Source organism: Protopterus annectens, chromosome 8.part0 (assembly GCF_019279795.1).
Source record: "Protopterus annectens isolate FY-2018-M chromosome 8.part0, PAN1.0, whole genome shotgun sequence".
NCBI lineage: Eukaryota > Metazoa > Chordata > Ceratodontiformes > Protopteridae > Protopterus > Protopterus annectens.
Genome location: NC_056741.1, coordinates 194,306,033 through 194,321,936, shown reverse-complemented (window position 1 = coordinate 194,321,936; position 15,904 = coordinate 194,306,033). Strand labels below are relative to the sequence as shown.

Sequence of the window (15,904 nt, the reverse complement as noted above, 5' to 3'; positions counted from 1 at the left end):
TGAGTACTATACAGAAGGATATTCAAAATGGAATGAAGTTAGGTGTCAGACTTAGCTTGGGTTATATGCATAGTTATGTAGTCACTTTAAAACAGCATATACATCATTTTTGCTGTAATGGAAGACACACTATACATCTTAAGAAACCTGGGTTATATCGGAAACATTCAAATAGTACAGTAATATAACTTTTTGTAGTTATTGTTACTGCAGACCTTCACTTTTGCAGTAGAGTGAAGCTATGTAAATGCATGTTATTACGTTATTCTCCATTAACAGTGACATAATAATTATACTGATTATACATACCACATCATGTAGGGCCTCATCTCAGCTAAACATCTTTCCTCACTTGGTCAGCTTTCTGTTGAAGTTTTGTACTGGCATGGGTAACAGAAAACTAACTTCATGCTTCAGCATCTGTACTGAAATATTCTTGTAACCCACGTAAAAATTTAAAACAAATCTATGCTCCACAGCTAAGATGTTCCTCCCTGCACAGAAATGATAAAAATGAATAGAATGCCGGATTACTCTTCAAGAATATACAAGCTGAGATAAATAACAAGAAAAGTACTGAATTCTAAAGTGAATTCAGGAATAAAGAGTTGGCATTTGAAATTTCAGGAAGTGATGCCTATACTAGTGTAAATTGCAGATAAAAGCACTTGTGGCTGGGGATACTCATGTATATAACCTACATCATTTTAGCTTAGTTTTATGCATTCCTTTTCATTTAGAATATATTTACAGCTAACTGGGTGTCTTGGGTCTTGAGCAGAAGGAATTCAGAATGAAAACTGTTTATAAGGAAATGCAAGTTTGTAGTGTTATTTTATTCCTTATGGCAAGAGATTGAGAAGACACTTTGAATGGACTGATGTGGTTTGATCAGTTGGAACAACAATTTGCATGTTTTTTCCACATTTTTCCACTTAGTAGTGAAAATAGTCACACGTTTAATTAAATATTTACTTTTAACTGATCTTTTATGAGCCAATCATGACATAAAACCACCATTTAAAGCAGAGCGTAGAAAATAAGGGGGTTCTGTCTGCTGTCCGGCTTCAGTAGTATCTTTCTTTACTTTATTTTTGTACTGTGGTCATTAATGGTCACACATTTTCCATCACTGCTTATACAATCCGTTTTTATTTTTGTACTGGGGTCATTAATGGTCACACATTTTCCATCATTGCTTATACAATAAGTTTTGTTTCTATATTTTAGAGTATGCGTTTCCATTAACTAATGAAGTGAGTCTAGGTCATGAAATACATGCATTGTTGTTATTTACTGAGTTCAGTGACTTACTTTGACATCAGCATGTCGATTTACAGCTTATTTGTACATATTGTGCTTATACTGCTCACCCAATTTTAAATGTTTAGACAAATCGTGTTTTATTTGCATCAAATGCATGATTTCTAATTAATCTTCTCACCCAAGGTGTACAGTATCCTGAAACCACAGGAGTTTTCTGGATATCCTCTTCAAGTTGATGAATTCTTCTACAACCCTTGCTACCCTTTCAGTGATATTTATGACACATTTTATATTTTCAAGGTAAGTGGTCATTCCAGAGGATTTCATATACTCAGTGTAGAATCTTTAGGTACAGTTCTGATGTCTGAAGCACTGTTTCTCTGTGAATTATATAAAGTATCAGTTGCACTGAAAGGTGAAGATGTGATAAGTATAATAAATCTGTATCTGCATAGATATCATGTACACCTGCATAAGGGAACCACTCATGCAATGTCCTTTTCATTTTTTTAATGATTTCCTGTTCCTTGCAGCGGAATGACTCTGCAGTTTGTGCACATATTGTTGCTATTAAACACAGCCTCATCACCTTCTTTGCCTCTGCTTTTTCTGTTTGGTGCCAACTTTACCATCAAACCAAAATCTTGTGTGACATAGATAATCAAGCCACCTAGGGGCAAAAGGAAAGAATATTTGTGTTCCAGTACATGAAACAGAAAACCTGGATGCATTGCTGTAGTGTTTTAGGCCTCACTGTTTCAGCTCTGCACCTGTGAGTCACTGAATCTGTTTTCCTTAATCCATGACCAAAAGACTGCACAATTTGTTGTTGTTGTTATTGTTGTTGATGACAATAACGTGTTGTTTTAAAATCAGTAACTCTTCCAGGTCACAAGCCCTTAATGCTCCCTGCCAGTGCTTATTGCCAAGGCCACATGGCATATTGTTTTTTTTTATGTTCGTGTTAGTTACATTAATTTGACATATAACTGTATTTAAAGGCATATGTTTGTTACCACTGTAATTGCTTTATAGCACAGATTTCATGTATTATCTACAAGACCAATAATTCATGAAATAGATTTCATTATAATCTCTGTGGCCATAAGGTGGGAAAGTCATGCTACACAATTTTAAGATGAACTTAAACCTTCCTGTGATGTGATGACTCATAGCTAAAAACAATGAGGTGCATTTTTTGTGAAATAGGACAGCATTAAGGGGGTAGAAGTAATCTAGCTCAAAGGTTTGTCATCTAGGAGAATTATAGCCAGGTCAGTTTTTTGCTCTTGAGTCCTGCCATGGGTGAAGCCCTTATCTTTTTTATTTATTTATTTTTTTTGGATATTCCATTTGTGTTGCACGTCAGGATAAAAAAGAGTTTATAGCTAAGGGGCAATGCCTTTATTGAATAGATGCAATTCTAATGATTTTCTGCATATTATACTAAAGCCAGTAAATCTCCTGCACAACATTGTCATGTTTTATATTCTTTCAGTGGCAGATAAATGTTGGTGGATGATAAGTAAAATAAAGAATCACAACTTATTAGTGTTGAGGGAATCTTCTCAGGGAGGCTTACAATTTCAGTCAGTACTGAAATATTTTCAATGATATGTTTGTGCCTCATGCTTTAAATATAAAGCATTTTAACAACAAAAGAATTAATGAAGATTATTCAAGACTGCTTAGGTGATCAAGGGCAGGTTTATCCAATAAACGGTTTGTGCATTCATTTAAATAAAACCGTAGCATGTAAACATTCATGTCTGCATTCATCCAAGTTAGTACAAATGCCACCTAAATAAACTCAGGGTTTCTTTGCAATCAGGGACATTCTAATTCTCTACATATTTTTCCATGTCTGCTGTGTTTAAAACAATGGAAGTCACCCGATGGTTTTCATGTTTAAGCTATTTATTGGATATGAAAAACATCTGACTCTAAACAAGCCATTCTTCCTCCCAGATCCTCAGATTCTTACCATCATGGAATCCTCTTCTGTAGTATTGACTTCGTTCGAGTGCCAATATATATATTCCTTGTAAACACATTAGCCTGTGATTCCTTTTTTAGACAGACTAACACTTAATTAAAAAACAAATCTGAAATGATGGAAATTGAAGAGTATCATTCCCCATCAGTATAAACTTGACCTTTGCACTTTTTCTGACCCTTCTCAATATGTGATATGGAGATATTGAATTTAAAGTAGGTAATATCATGGGAAGGGCACTGTCTATCATTTCCTCGCCTTTTAAGTAAGTCTGAGATCTTAATCAACAGCTTATTTTTTATTTTACATCTTGTGATCTACATTATATCTGTCTAAGGCAGAAACGACATGATGTTTTACTGATACAGAATTATAAAATACTGCAAAATAAGGGCAATGGGATACAGATACTTTTCTTTTTTTCTTCTTTTTTTTTTTTTTGGACGAAGTTTGTTTTGTAATTTGTAATATACACCACTGAAACTTTTGTATTAAGCCTTTCTTCAGGAAATGGTCAGTGTTATGTCTCCTGTATAGAAAGCATCCTCTATGAAACATGCCTTGCAGTGAAGTCCTGTCCTCACAGTAGGCTATATTCAGAAGGAGAGTGTAAAAAGTCTCCCCATATATACATAGAGGTGTCAGCTTTTCAATGTAGATCAGAAGGGTCTTTTTAAAGGGCAGTTTCAGTAAAAGGATTCTATGCATTTTGTTTCTTCAAACTGTTATGGTAATCCATAGCAAACAAAAAATGGATAATACTATTTGTCAACTACTAATCAGGAAAAAGGAGATGTTTTTGCAATGAGTAGATATAATAGAAGAGGAACTGATCATTACTTTCAGTGATAGAGACACTTAAACATCAGTGTAAAACTGCTAAAAGAAGAGACAAATTAGAACAGTTTTGGAAGTTGCAACCCTTTGTGCCTAACCCACAACTAGTTCTATACCCCACAACTGCTTCCATTAGAAAGAAATGTACTGCTGAATAATGGAGCTCACACCTAAGATGGTTCACTGTTTTTTTTTTGGGGGGAGGGGGGTTAAACCAAATAAATTCCAACAGCAGAACAGTTTAACCTACTGTTCTTTACTGTTGCACTGAATAAGCTGTAGCAAACTGTAGCTTACCCTAACATAATTGTTTTGCTGTTTATGAAATGCATCACGTACACTAGAAATTAGGGGTACCAGCTGTGCATAAGCTGATATGGCGAGTTAAGAAATAATACTCTTCATCAGCTGACGGAATTGTGCCCAAATGTTTCACGTCAATCAAGTCTGTTATGAGCTATTTACCTCCAATGTAAATCATTCCATATCTGATGTAAAGTCATCACATTCCAGAACGAAACACTGATAGTCTTTATTTACAACAATCAACATAAACAACTGAAGATTTACTACAGGCCAGTTTCATTACTTATCTAATTAGATGAGATGAGAGGGACAGAAAAAAGTACACCGATTAAAAACATGCATGCTTCCCCACTAGCTCTGAGCATAGGGGGATGGTCTGCCAACTACAAACAAGTCCCAAGACTGACCGTTGGCTCAAATGCTGTAGGAGATAGGAAGGGAAGGAAGGGGTGACAAAGTGCAGTTTGTCCGGCCCACCCACTCCAGGAAAAATGGAAGTGTTTTTGCATGTAAAGCAGACAGATCCCTTGTGATGGAGATGTGCCATAATCATGAAGGCACACCCTTGTAAAACTATGGCATCTGGGGGCAAAGCTAACTGATATTATGTATGGTGATGCACACAATGTCAGTACTTCCTAATACATACCAAAAAAATCCCTGTCATGCAGGACAAGCATATGCTGCTCCAATCCATTTCATCTACTCAACCCACTACTGGTACAGTCTTAGCCCCAGGATATAATACTGGAATGCTTAAAGAACAATGGTGCTGTGAAGCAGTGAAGCAGCTGTTGGTCAGCTGTGGAGCATGCAAACTGCAGCCAATAAAACACATATGAATACTCAAGGTACTTTATCTGACTCTCAGCATGGGCTTCAGTGGTCAGCTGTGGAGAATGCAAACTGCAGCCAATAAAAAAATGCATGAATACTCAAGGTACTTTATCTGACTGTCAGCATGGGCTTCAGTGGTCAGCTGTGGAGCATGCAAACTGCAGCCAATAAAAAATGTATGAATGCTCAAGATGCTTTGTCTGACTCTCAGCATGGGTTGCAGTGTTCAGCTGCGGGGCATGCAAACTGAAGCCAATAAAACATGTATGAATGCTCAAGGTGCTTTGTCTGACTCTCAACATGGGTTTCAGTCAAACTGGAGAGGAAACTCCATCCTTATGAAATTTATGGCACATTCTAGTAGGCATGAACAAAAAAGAAACTGTATCTTAACTCACAAAAATATAGTAAATATACCTTCATAATCTACCTTATTTGTATAAATATTATACTTTCCTTTCTGGCATAACAAGACAAAAGGATAGCTGCTTGTATAAACTAGCCTGGCTAGCAACAGAAGAAAACATATATGATACCATTGCATGAAAGTCTCCTCCTTTGCATGGCCTGACTTGCAGCTGTACCTGGCTATACATTCTCCATTATCCTTGAAGACATATAAGTGATATCCTCATGGAGTATGATTCAAAAGAACCACATTTCAACTTCTGGAATCAGTACCTCAAAATCTTTAGGTGTAAGTTGCAAAACAGTTCTTTATTTATTTATTGATTGATAGATTGATTGATTTTTCTTACCCATAGTTAAACAGTAATGCGTGACGTTTGAACTAAACCCATAATAAACTGAACTTAAAGAATTTCTAGTAGTTGGTGCAGAGGTTAGGGCTGTTGTAGTCCCTACAATGCAAGGACTGAGTCCCTCAACTATCATTTGACTGCTATACTACATTGAGCAAGCCATTTAACAAGACATTGCTCCCAAGTTGCCCCTGAAGAGGAATTGTGTATCTAGTGGGCCTACAACATTAATAAATGTGTATTATTACTATTATTATTATTATTATTATTATTATTATTATTATTATTTGTGAGTAAACGTTTACTGTTTTTTACTAATAACATATTTCTGCATGTACAAATCATCTAGCTCTGATTGCCAGCTCTAATATTCCTTTTATCCAGTGAAGATCAGTTGTCATTCAATTATGTTGAGGAGGCCTGAGATAACATTTATACCTGTTCTATCTAAAGCAATAGAATGCCCAGAATGCCTTTTAAGTAGCTTGAAATCTGACCTATAAGGATCACTTGAGGCACTTTTCATGTATAGCCTCAAAACAGGCTTTGTAACCAGAGAACGGAGGGCTGCAATGATTATCCAACTTCACAAGGGCTGACCATCAACCTACCCCAGAAACTACAATCCCATTAGTCTTACTAGTTTAATATGGAAAGCCATGGAATGAATAATCATGGACATTAACAACACAGATGTATGCAACATTCATAGCTGTTGCAGTTTGGCTTTGTTAAGGAAAGATCATGCCTACTAAATCTGGTGGATGCTTTGAGAAGGTTACAAAGCCAATGGATGAAAGGAAAATGGTGAATACCACGTACCTGGACCTAGCTAAGGCATTCAGTACAATACCCCACTTGGGTAGAGTTGACAAACTCACCAAACTGGCCATAAACCCCCCACATAACTTGCTGGATTGTCAACTGGCTCACAGACAGGACCCAGGAAGTCATGATTACTGAGACCAGCTCTACTATGAGACCTGTCAGTAGTGAAGTGTTTCAGAGGTCCATGCTGGGGCCCTTCTTATTTGGCATCTACTTCTCAGAGGTAAAAGCTAATGTCAAGGGAATTTGGCTGAACAAGTACACAGATGACTGCAAAGTGGGAGTTATCATAGATTATACCATGACCCCCCATTAATATTCCAAAACGTACACGCTGATTGGCCAGCGTGCACGTTGTAAATCGACTTATACTAATGGAAAAAGGTCTGGTCGCCCGGACTTTTTCCATTAGTATAAGTCTTTTTTTAAAACACTGTCTCGCTATGTTAAAAGAGTTTAACATAGCGACACAGGTTTAAAAAAAGCAACAGAGATCTCTGTTGCTTTTTTTAAAACCTGTCTCGCTATGTTAAATGGGTTTAACATAGCGAGACAGCTTTAAAATAAGCAACGGAGATCTCTGTTGCTTATTTTAAAGCTGTCTCGCTATGTAAAACCCATTTAACATAGCGAGACAGGTTTAAAAAAAAAAAAGCAATGGAGAAAGCAAGATCTCCATTGCTTTTTACTGTTTCACTATGTTAAATGGGTTTAACATAGCGAGACAGCTTTAAAATAAGCAACGGACATCTCCGTTGCTTATTTTAAAGCTGTCTCGCTATGTTAAACCCATTTAACATAGCAAAACAGTAAAAAAGCAACGGAGATCTTGCTTTCTCCGTTGCTTTTGGCCATAGCTCTGATGTACTGCGTAGGCATGCGCAGTACATCAGAACTGCCACGGATACCAGACAGCTGCGGAAGGGCAGCAAAGAGGCATTATACAATGCCATTATTTAAGAAAAGTAATTGTTTCTTTTCTTAAATAATGTCATAGTATAATAGCAATAACCCATGCCTGGGTGTGGGTAATGTGAGATTTACCCATGGTTGTCTTTGTTTGGTCCCTCAGGTTTCGCCCTTGGGACCAAACCATGCCAACCGTGGGTAAATCCCGCATTACCCACACCCAGGCGTGGGTTATTGCTATATTCCCCAACAGTGCAAGCATCTTAAAAGAGGGTCTAACACAGACAAATGATTTGTACCAACATCATGAATTAAAACTCATGGTCAAGAAATGCATTGCAGTACATTTTGGGAAAATGGTCACCCAGGATAATTGATCCATCAGTAAGTCAGCCCTAAGAGATGACCTGGTAGTCTGGGATGTGGAAACATGTAGACAGTAATTTGGCCTTTGGCCAATATGTGCCAGGCTAGTAAGAAAATCATTCTTTGTCACCCAACTTATAAATAAGGATGTTGTATCCAGGACGAAGAAAGTCATAGTGCCACTTTATTTGGCACTTATCAGACCCATAATTGAGTATAATGCCCCCTTCAATATGCACCTGACCAGACTTATGCAGTAGTTGGAATGCTCACAATGCTTCCTTCATATTAGAATCCTTAAAGCCCTATTTCTAGAATCAGTCTCCTAAAGGTTACTGAGAGGAGATCTATGCCCAGCATGCAGGCATCCTCACATCCAGCTCTGATGAACTTTTTGCTCATCAACAAAACAAACAGCATCAGAATCTCTAGATCCAAGGATTTCACTTTTTCTTGCAAAACAAATAGGACATGTTGTTGAGACAGATATGTGTCTCAAAGTATTGCTGTGCTCTGGAACAGTCTTTCCATCCATGTATTGCAGACTCCATCCCTGACCCTTTTTAAGCATAACCTTGGCCAATGGGTAGGAAATTCACCATAGTTCTGGCCCCCATGTCCTTGACAGAGAGAGACAGTAACTATGACCAAGCTAGCATAGCCCCCCGTGTAACCTTTAGAAACTTCCTGAGTAAACCCCCCCATAAACAGCCGTTATATATAGGGACACAACTAGGCTTTATGAAGGCCCTGGGATTTGTTAGCCTCATATATTCCTATGATACTATGAACAGAGAATAACCATACAGTATAAAAATACTGCCACATGTACAAGTCAACAGCTATCAACTCACTGTGAATCTGCTAATGCTATTACAGTGTTGTATTGGTGTAACCCTATGGCGCACCTTTATTATTACATGTTCTAAGGATCTGTTGTCCTTTAGTCATCTTTGTAGAAAAAAAAAAAAAGGCTTGTACTCCAGTCTATGCTACCTAAAATTATAGTAAATATATGCATACATACATACATACACAAATACATAAAGGCATGTCGCATAAGATATACAGCAGTTATTTAAGCTTAACATTAAGGAAACCCATTGAAATATTGATTGTCTCAAATGCTGTTTATGTTTCTAATTAAATTGTCCTCCTAATGTTCATTGAGATTATTTATTTATTTATTTATGTAAACAATGTTGACTGGGTTAGTCTTACTAAGGCTAGTAGACCCTTTCCAGGAGACACCAAAGGTGGTATTTATGCTACTGGGTGAAATTTTGACCAGGACACTGGGGCATTTTTCCTGCTCTTTTTGAGTGTTTTGTAGAGCTAGTGGGCTGTCACTCGTGTCTGGAGAATTCCAAGTCAGAGAAAGGAGTAAACCTTGTTGCCAGAGAAATTTTTGACAGACAGAGCAAGATAAAATCTCAATTATGAAGTCAGAGTGGAGGTGTGGATAAAGAAGTCTTGGATAACTTAAGGCAGGAGAACCAAATGAAGGAGGGGAGGTGAGCTGGAGGTCTGTGCTGGATCATGTTTGCAGGAGCAGTCAGATAATGAAGCTGGTAACGTGGTATAGAAGAAGGGTACAAAGTCTGCATGTACAGAGACATGTTCAACTGAAGGAGTAATGTTTTAAGAATATGTCTCTGCAACTGGGAACTGTGCGAGACAGAAATGAAGTAAAGAAAAATGTAAACAAGTGTTAATTAAGAAATAAGAAGCAGTGTATGATATGAAGAGAAGTATTTCCCAGGTACAAAAGGGCAGCGGTTTCCAGAAAAAATGTCCAGAGTTAAGAATAAAAGGTTAAATCAGTGCTGCTATTGGCATGTATGTCATTATGGACAATATTACATTATCATTTCAATTTCCTTTAAAATACATAAATGTTTTGATGCATTTGGGATCAGAAGACTTTTGTGAAGCAATTTTTGGGATAATTTCATGTGCAGAAAAGTTGATAGGTGAAATAGAACCTTAGAAAGAGTTTATTTTTCAGAACTTAGGCATGCAGTTAAAAAAAAGCTGCAAGTCAGAACTTCAGAAAAGGATGACTTTGAATTGAACCCCTTTTAATGATAATATGTGATAAATTGCATGATATAAGAAAAATATATGGACGGGGTGATTGGAAGTGTGCATTACTTTAGATATACATGATAGAAAAATAGTGCATATTTCCAATAATACATCAGTGAATCGGAAAAGACCAACTGCTAGGTATTGGGACCAACTGAACTATTACTTGTATTGTTGGGATGGAAATCATTTGGTTTAGGAATGCAGAAAAAGAAGATGTGGTCAATGTAGAGAGCACGGCAGTACCGCTAGAAACTGCAGGCCATTTAGTAAGAGATGGAATGAGTCTGGACGTGTTTAGTTTACATGTCCAGAGCTGGAAAAAGAAAGGACACATGAAAAATAAGTTGAGACACTGCTATTTATCCTTCTGAATGTGCTTTGAATATAATGCATAGTAAGACAAGTGACTTGAAACTGTAAAATGATGTGCATATTTTACTTGTGTTTCACTGGCACACTTTGCACATCATTAAGGCAGTGTATGTGGTAATATAGCAGTACAAATGGACATGTGATAATGGAACGACATATACAGCCTCACTCCATTTCTGAAGGTAAGTATGGGGAAAAGATACATACACACAGACACACACAGATACACACATACACACACACACACACACACACACACACACACACACACACACACACACACACACACTCTCACAAGGAAACAATATAATAATCTTCATTATGCTTATACTATAATTTCATAACTGCTAGTTACAATTTTGCAAAATGTATATTAATCAAATTATTCTGTGTACATAGTTTCCTGGTCAGTATTGCCTTCTAAAACAATTGCCCATGTAGGCAAACAATGCTGTTTAATTATTTTGAAACTGTAAGGCACCACTGGCTTAAGAAAATCATTTAAGATAAAAAACAAAACCTTTCCTTACCAACATTTCAATATGTCTATTCATGTCTGGAGAAATTCATCCAAACCAGGTCTCAGAAGGCAATGCATATAGCTGCTAACAATTTTTTTAATGGGCTATATGAATATTTTCAGTATCAACAACAACAGTCCTCTACTAGAGGCATGGGCTGATGATCATTGGACAAAAGTGATTGACATTGCAGAGACCAGGCTTACTGATTCCTCCATTATACCTTTTCAGTTCCAGAATAATTAGTTCATATTTCCAGAGAGCGGGTGTGGCACAAGGCATTGTGGTGGCAGTGGTTTGGGGGAGTCTTTTATTTTTTTCATGAGGATGCCAACATTTAATCTATGTTCATTTCCAGCAAGAATAGTGACTCAGACAAAAATCCTAAATGTGTATTAGTCCATATTTCACTAAGCAGTCTTACAAAAACTTTTAGTTGCACTTCTATATATCTCCCACTGTCCACATTCTCCTTGTTCAAATCTACTCTAAAGAAGCTACTAAATTGTGCTAAATTCAAAAAATAATCAGTTTTTGTAACCTTAATCCTGATTGGAAAAGGTCACTAAATTCCCAAACTCTGGAGAAGTGCTTGGTCAGGAGTAATTCAAGGAAAAAGCAGCGAAGAACCATGGAGAACAAAATGTGTGGTAAGCACCAGCTTTCATTCTTTATTCCAGTACAAACAGAACTTCATCAGACCATGTGACTTTACAAACAAGGTTCTTATATAACCAAGACCATCATACCAATTAATTCACATCATCCAGAGACGGAAAAACTCTTCATACTTAAAGTTATAGTGAATACAAATAAATACCAAAAACACCTTTAAAATAATTGATATGTATTAAAAAGTTATCAAAACAATATTAAGCTATTTTAAAGCAATTAAAGAAACATTTAATACTGATGGATTCATTTAACTCTGGGAATTTATTGGCTTCAAGTCTAATTTGCCAACTAGCATTTTTGCATTCATCCATGGTGCATAAATCATCCCCACAACTTGTATTTAACAGGGAGCACTACAGAATCCTGAAAGCCCAAAATCCTGAAGACAGAAATCCTGAGACCAAAATCCTAAAAGTTCAAAATACTGAAAACTCAAAATACTGAAAATTCAAAATCCTGAAAACACACAGGATACCAACACTCACTATATTCCAGCACAAGTGCATACAGAAACATATTACCCTTCAACTACACTAAGTGCAATCTTGGAGTTGATATATTTAAGTAGCAGGGGGTGTGGGGGGCAAAGCCCCCCACATGGAGATGCAGGGGGGGCTTGCCCCCTGCTTATACTTGGATGACAGTAATATAGTTTGTGTTTTATTTGTTTCTGTATGTACTTGTGCTGGAATATAGTGAGTGTTGGTAACCTGCGTGTTTTCAGGATTTTGAGTTTTCAGTATTTTGAACTTTCAGGATTTTGGTCTTCAGGATTTGGGGCTTTCAGGATTCTGTAGCACTCCCATTTAACAATATGTCCAATATGAACAATTCAAACTTTCTGAAAACACTACAATTTAATGCATGCTTTGCTAATGCATTATTAAGGTATTTCTTTTTTATGGCTGCTACATGTTCATAAATGTGATCTGTTAACATTCTATTAGTTTTACAAACATAATATGCTGAACAAGAAACACAGTGAGCCAAATAAACAACATCCTTGGACTTGTGTGAGTATTTGCTGTTAACAACCAGAATTTTGCCAATGTGTGATAAAAAAAATAAAAAATAGTATTTGACACATAATGACACATCTTACAAGACTGACAGCTATACGTACCTAGTAATCCACTCTTCTTTGCATCAGCCATTAAACAATTCTATTTGTTCAATTAACTGGATAAAGTAAAACCTTTCGTATATGAATAACTAGGGATAGTGCCTACTACCTTCATAATATCTTTATTACCTAAAATTATGTTCCAATTAGACAATACAATCCTAATATTAATCATATCTTTACAAATAGGTAGAGCAAATGAACAATTACATTTACTAACCTCTGTATTCCTTGATTTGGTCTTGTATTCATTCAATAGAATGGGAGAAAACATTCTTCATGTTTGCTTATTATTTCTTTGCAGATTTCAGTAAGTCTGTTTATAGGATACCCCTGACCTTCAAACATTTGAATAACTTTATTAGTTTCATCTAAGAAATCTTGATTTCTTCTTACAAGCCTACGCACTCTATTAAGTTGCCCTCATACTGCATTCTATTTCATGAAGGTGGGGGTGCATGATAGAATTATGGAGATAACTTTCGCTCGTCTTGTATATCTGAATAAGATGAGGCTTGGGTGTTCGTTTAAGTAGTTTATTATACACAAACACATCAGGATGGAGGACTGTAACATTAGACGTAAATGAACTAGCAAACTGACTGCTACACTCATACATGCTTCACTCTGGCTGCTTACTCAAAATGGCACTCTTGCTTGCTCATGCTCAGAACTTATATGCATGTGCCCACTGACTTAAATGGTTCTTAAAGATACAGCACGCACTCTGATCCTCAATAACTATTGACAAAGTAGGCTTACAAAATATTTGACTATGGAACATCTCATTAAAAGCATCCATAGTGATAAGCAAATCAAGAAAACTGATTGAGTTGCCATTTGAACTCACAATGAACTTTTAAAAAAGTATTTTCATTAATGGATGTCATAAAAGTAAAAAAAATCCCAAATTAGCAGACTTGAAACCACCTAACAATTAATAAAACTTATCTCAAAATGGAACACACCTGATCATAAATTCAATAGCAGCTTCTTGGTAGATGTGGTTATCACTAACATTCCTGACAAAGTGTAGACCCTTCAAATTCTGCCTGTCTCTCTCACTGACCATGTTCCCATGCTGTCTGCCTGGTCTATCAAATATACGAAGCCCAGACCTGTTATACGTAGCCTCAAGAAAAATACAAGATATTCCCTTGGAACGGGTGCCATCTGAAATGACACAATTAAATTAGTCACCTTTTTACCACACCTTTACTGTCTTATCATCATTCTATAAGTTACACATCTCTGTACAAATTCAGACTCTTCCTAATTAGGACAAAAACAATGCAGGGCAGGCATACACTGTGGCTCGCAAAGGACAACAAAAATGCCATGAAATATAGAACTTAAGACTGAGTTAAGTGGAAAAAGGAACCCTCCTCTGTCACTAAACTTGAAAAGTGTCACCTTGTGAAAAAAAGAGGCTAGACTACTTATGCTAAGAGGTACCTACTTGGCTTGCAATCCATGGGGCCATTTTGCAAGCTAGCTCAAATTCTTGTTACCCTCACGGAATGACTGATTCCCTTTTTATTTCAAAAAGATAAATCAAACAGAATTATAAAAACAATACTTGAGAATCTGAGCACAAACTCTGACTCAGAGCTCTGTGTTTCACACAAAAATAACACCAGTCATGGTCTTTGCAAGCCTCTTAGTTATAGACATAATCTTTCAATCACTTCTGTCATCATCTCCTACAGTTTCATGAATATCTAAAAAAATGTGGCATGCTCTTGAATATCCAACATGGTTTCCACCATAACTTCACTGCCCTGATAGCCATTTACACACTAACAGACCACATTGTCAACATCATAGAATACGGCAATCTCACAAAATCAATCATTTTAGAACTTAAAAGGGCATTTGAAACTGTAGTCAATACTGTGTTACTGAATAAACTTGTAGATTTTGGTTTCTCCACAGAGGTCATCAATTGGTTCAGGAACTCCCTTCAGAACAGATCATTAGATATTTCTGGCTCATATGTCCCTAAACTAGTGGGCACAACATAGCAAGGTATGCCTCAAGGATCAGTTTCTGGCTCTATTCTATTCTATTCTATTCTATTCTATTCTATTCTATTCTATTCTGTTCTATTCTACTCTATTCTGTTCTGTTCTATCCTATTCCGTTCTATTCTATTCTGTTCTATTCTATTCTCTTTTTATATAAATAACTTACTGTAGGAGTGAGACCTCACCTGCATTTACTACATTATGTATGCAGATGACATTGTAATGACTAGCTCAGGCAATCATGTTGCCCAGATTATCAGTGAATTACAGCATGATGTTTACCACAATATGAAAGTAACTTCTCAACAATAATCTTTCGGTTAATGCTAACAAAACTAATGTTATGCTGCTTATTACTCATCAATAGCTTAGTAATATACAAAACTTCTACATTACAGACATGGTAGCCCCCAATGCTAGGTACCTCACATCAGAAACACCTGGGCTTCTCACTTGAAGAAAATATTTCTTCAGCTGTTTAAAACAGTTTACAAAATGACCTATTACTTAACTGTTAATGCTCAATTTGCTATTGCTATTGTATAAATTTGTTCCTCTCTAGGCTGCACTATGGGCTCTTCATTATTTCAGTGGTTTTGGCACAGAACGATGTCTTCGTTTAGACATCTGAGAATATAATTCTTTAGGATTATCAATGAGTCAGCACATCAGAACACTATTATTTAATTTTCATTACTAACACATGGCTCCTAGTTATGGCCAGAGCCTGTCTGCTGCAGAACAACTTAACATGCAAGCTGCTAAATGAGAGCTCCTGCCTTCCACTGCTGTGCAGACTGCAGCAGAGATCAGATCTCTGCACTGAGAATCAGTAATGGCATTTTACACTGATGTGCAGACTGCAGCAGAGATCAGATCTATGCACTGAGAAGCAGTGATGGCATTTTATATCGCTGTGCAGACTGCAGCAGAGATCAGATCTATGCACTGAGAAGCAGTGATGGCATTTTACGCTGCTGTGCAGACTG

The 15,904-nt window shown here is 36.7% G+C and overlaps 1 protein-coding gene across 1 annotated transcript in view; it reads left to right on the top strand.

Moving 5' to 3' along the window:
- Positions 1-15,904, top strand: part of LOC122808188 (alpha-2-macroglobulin-like protein 1) — a 452,973-nt gene that overhangs the window by 298,218 nt on the left and 138,851 nt on the right. The window contains exon 16 of the mRNA XM_044079156.1: positions 1,450-1,566. Coding sequence (XP_043935091.1) covers positions 1,450-1,566 — 117 coding nt within the window. The remainder of the gene's footprint in view (positions 1-1,449; positions 1,567-15,904) is intronic.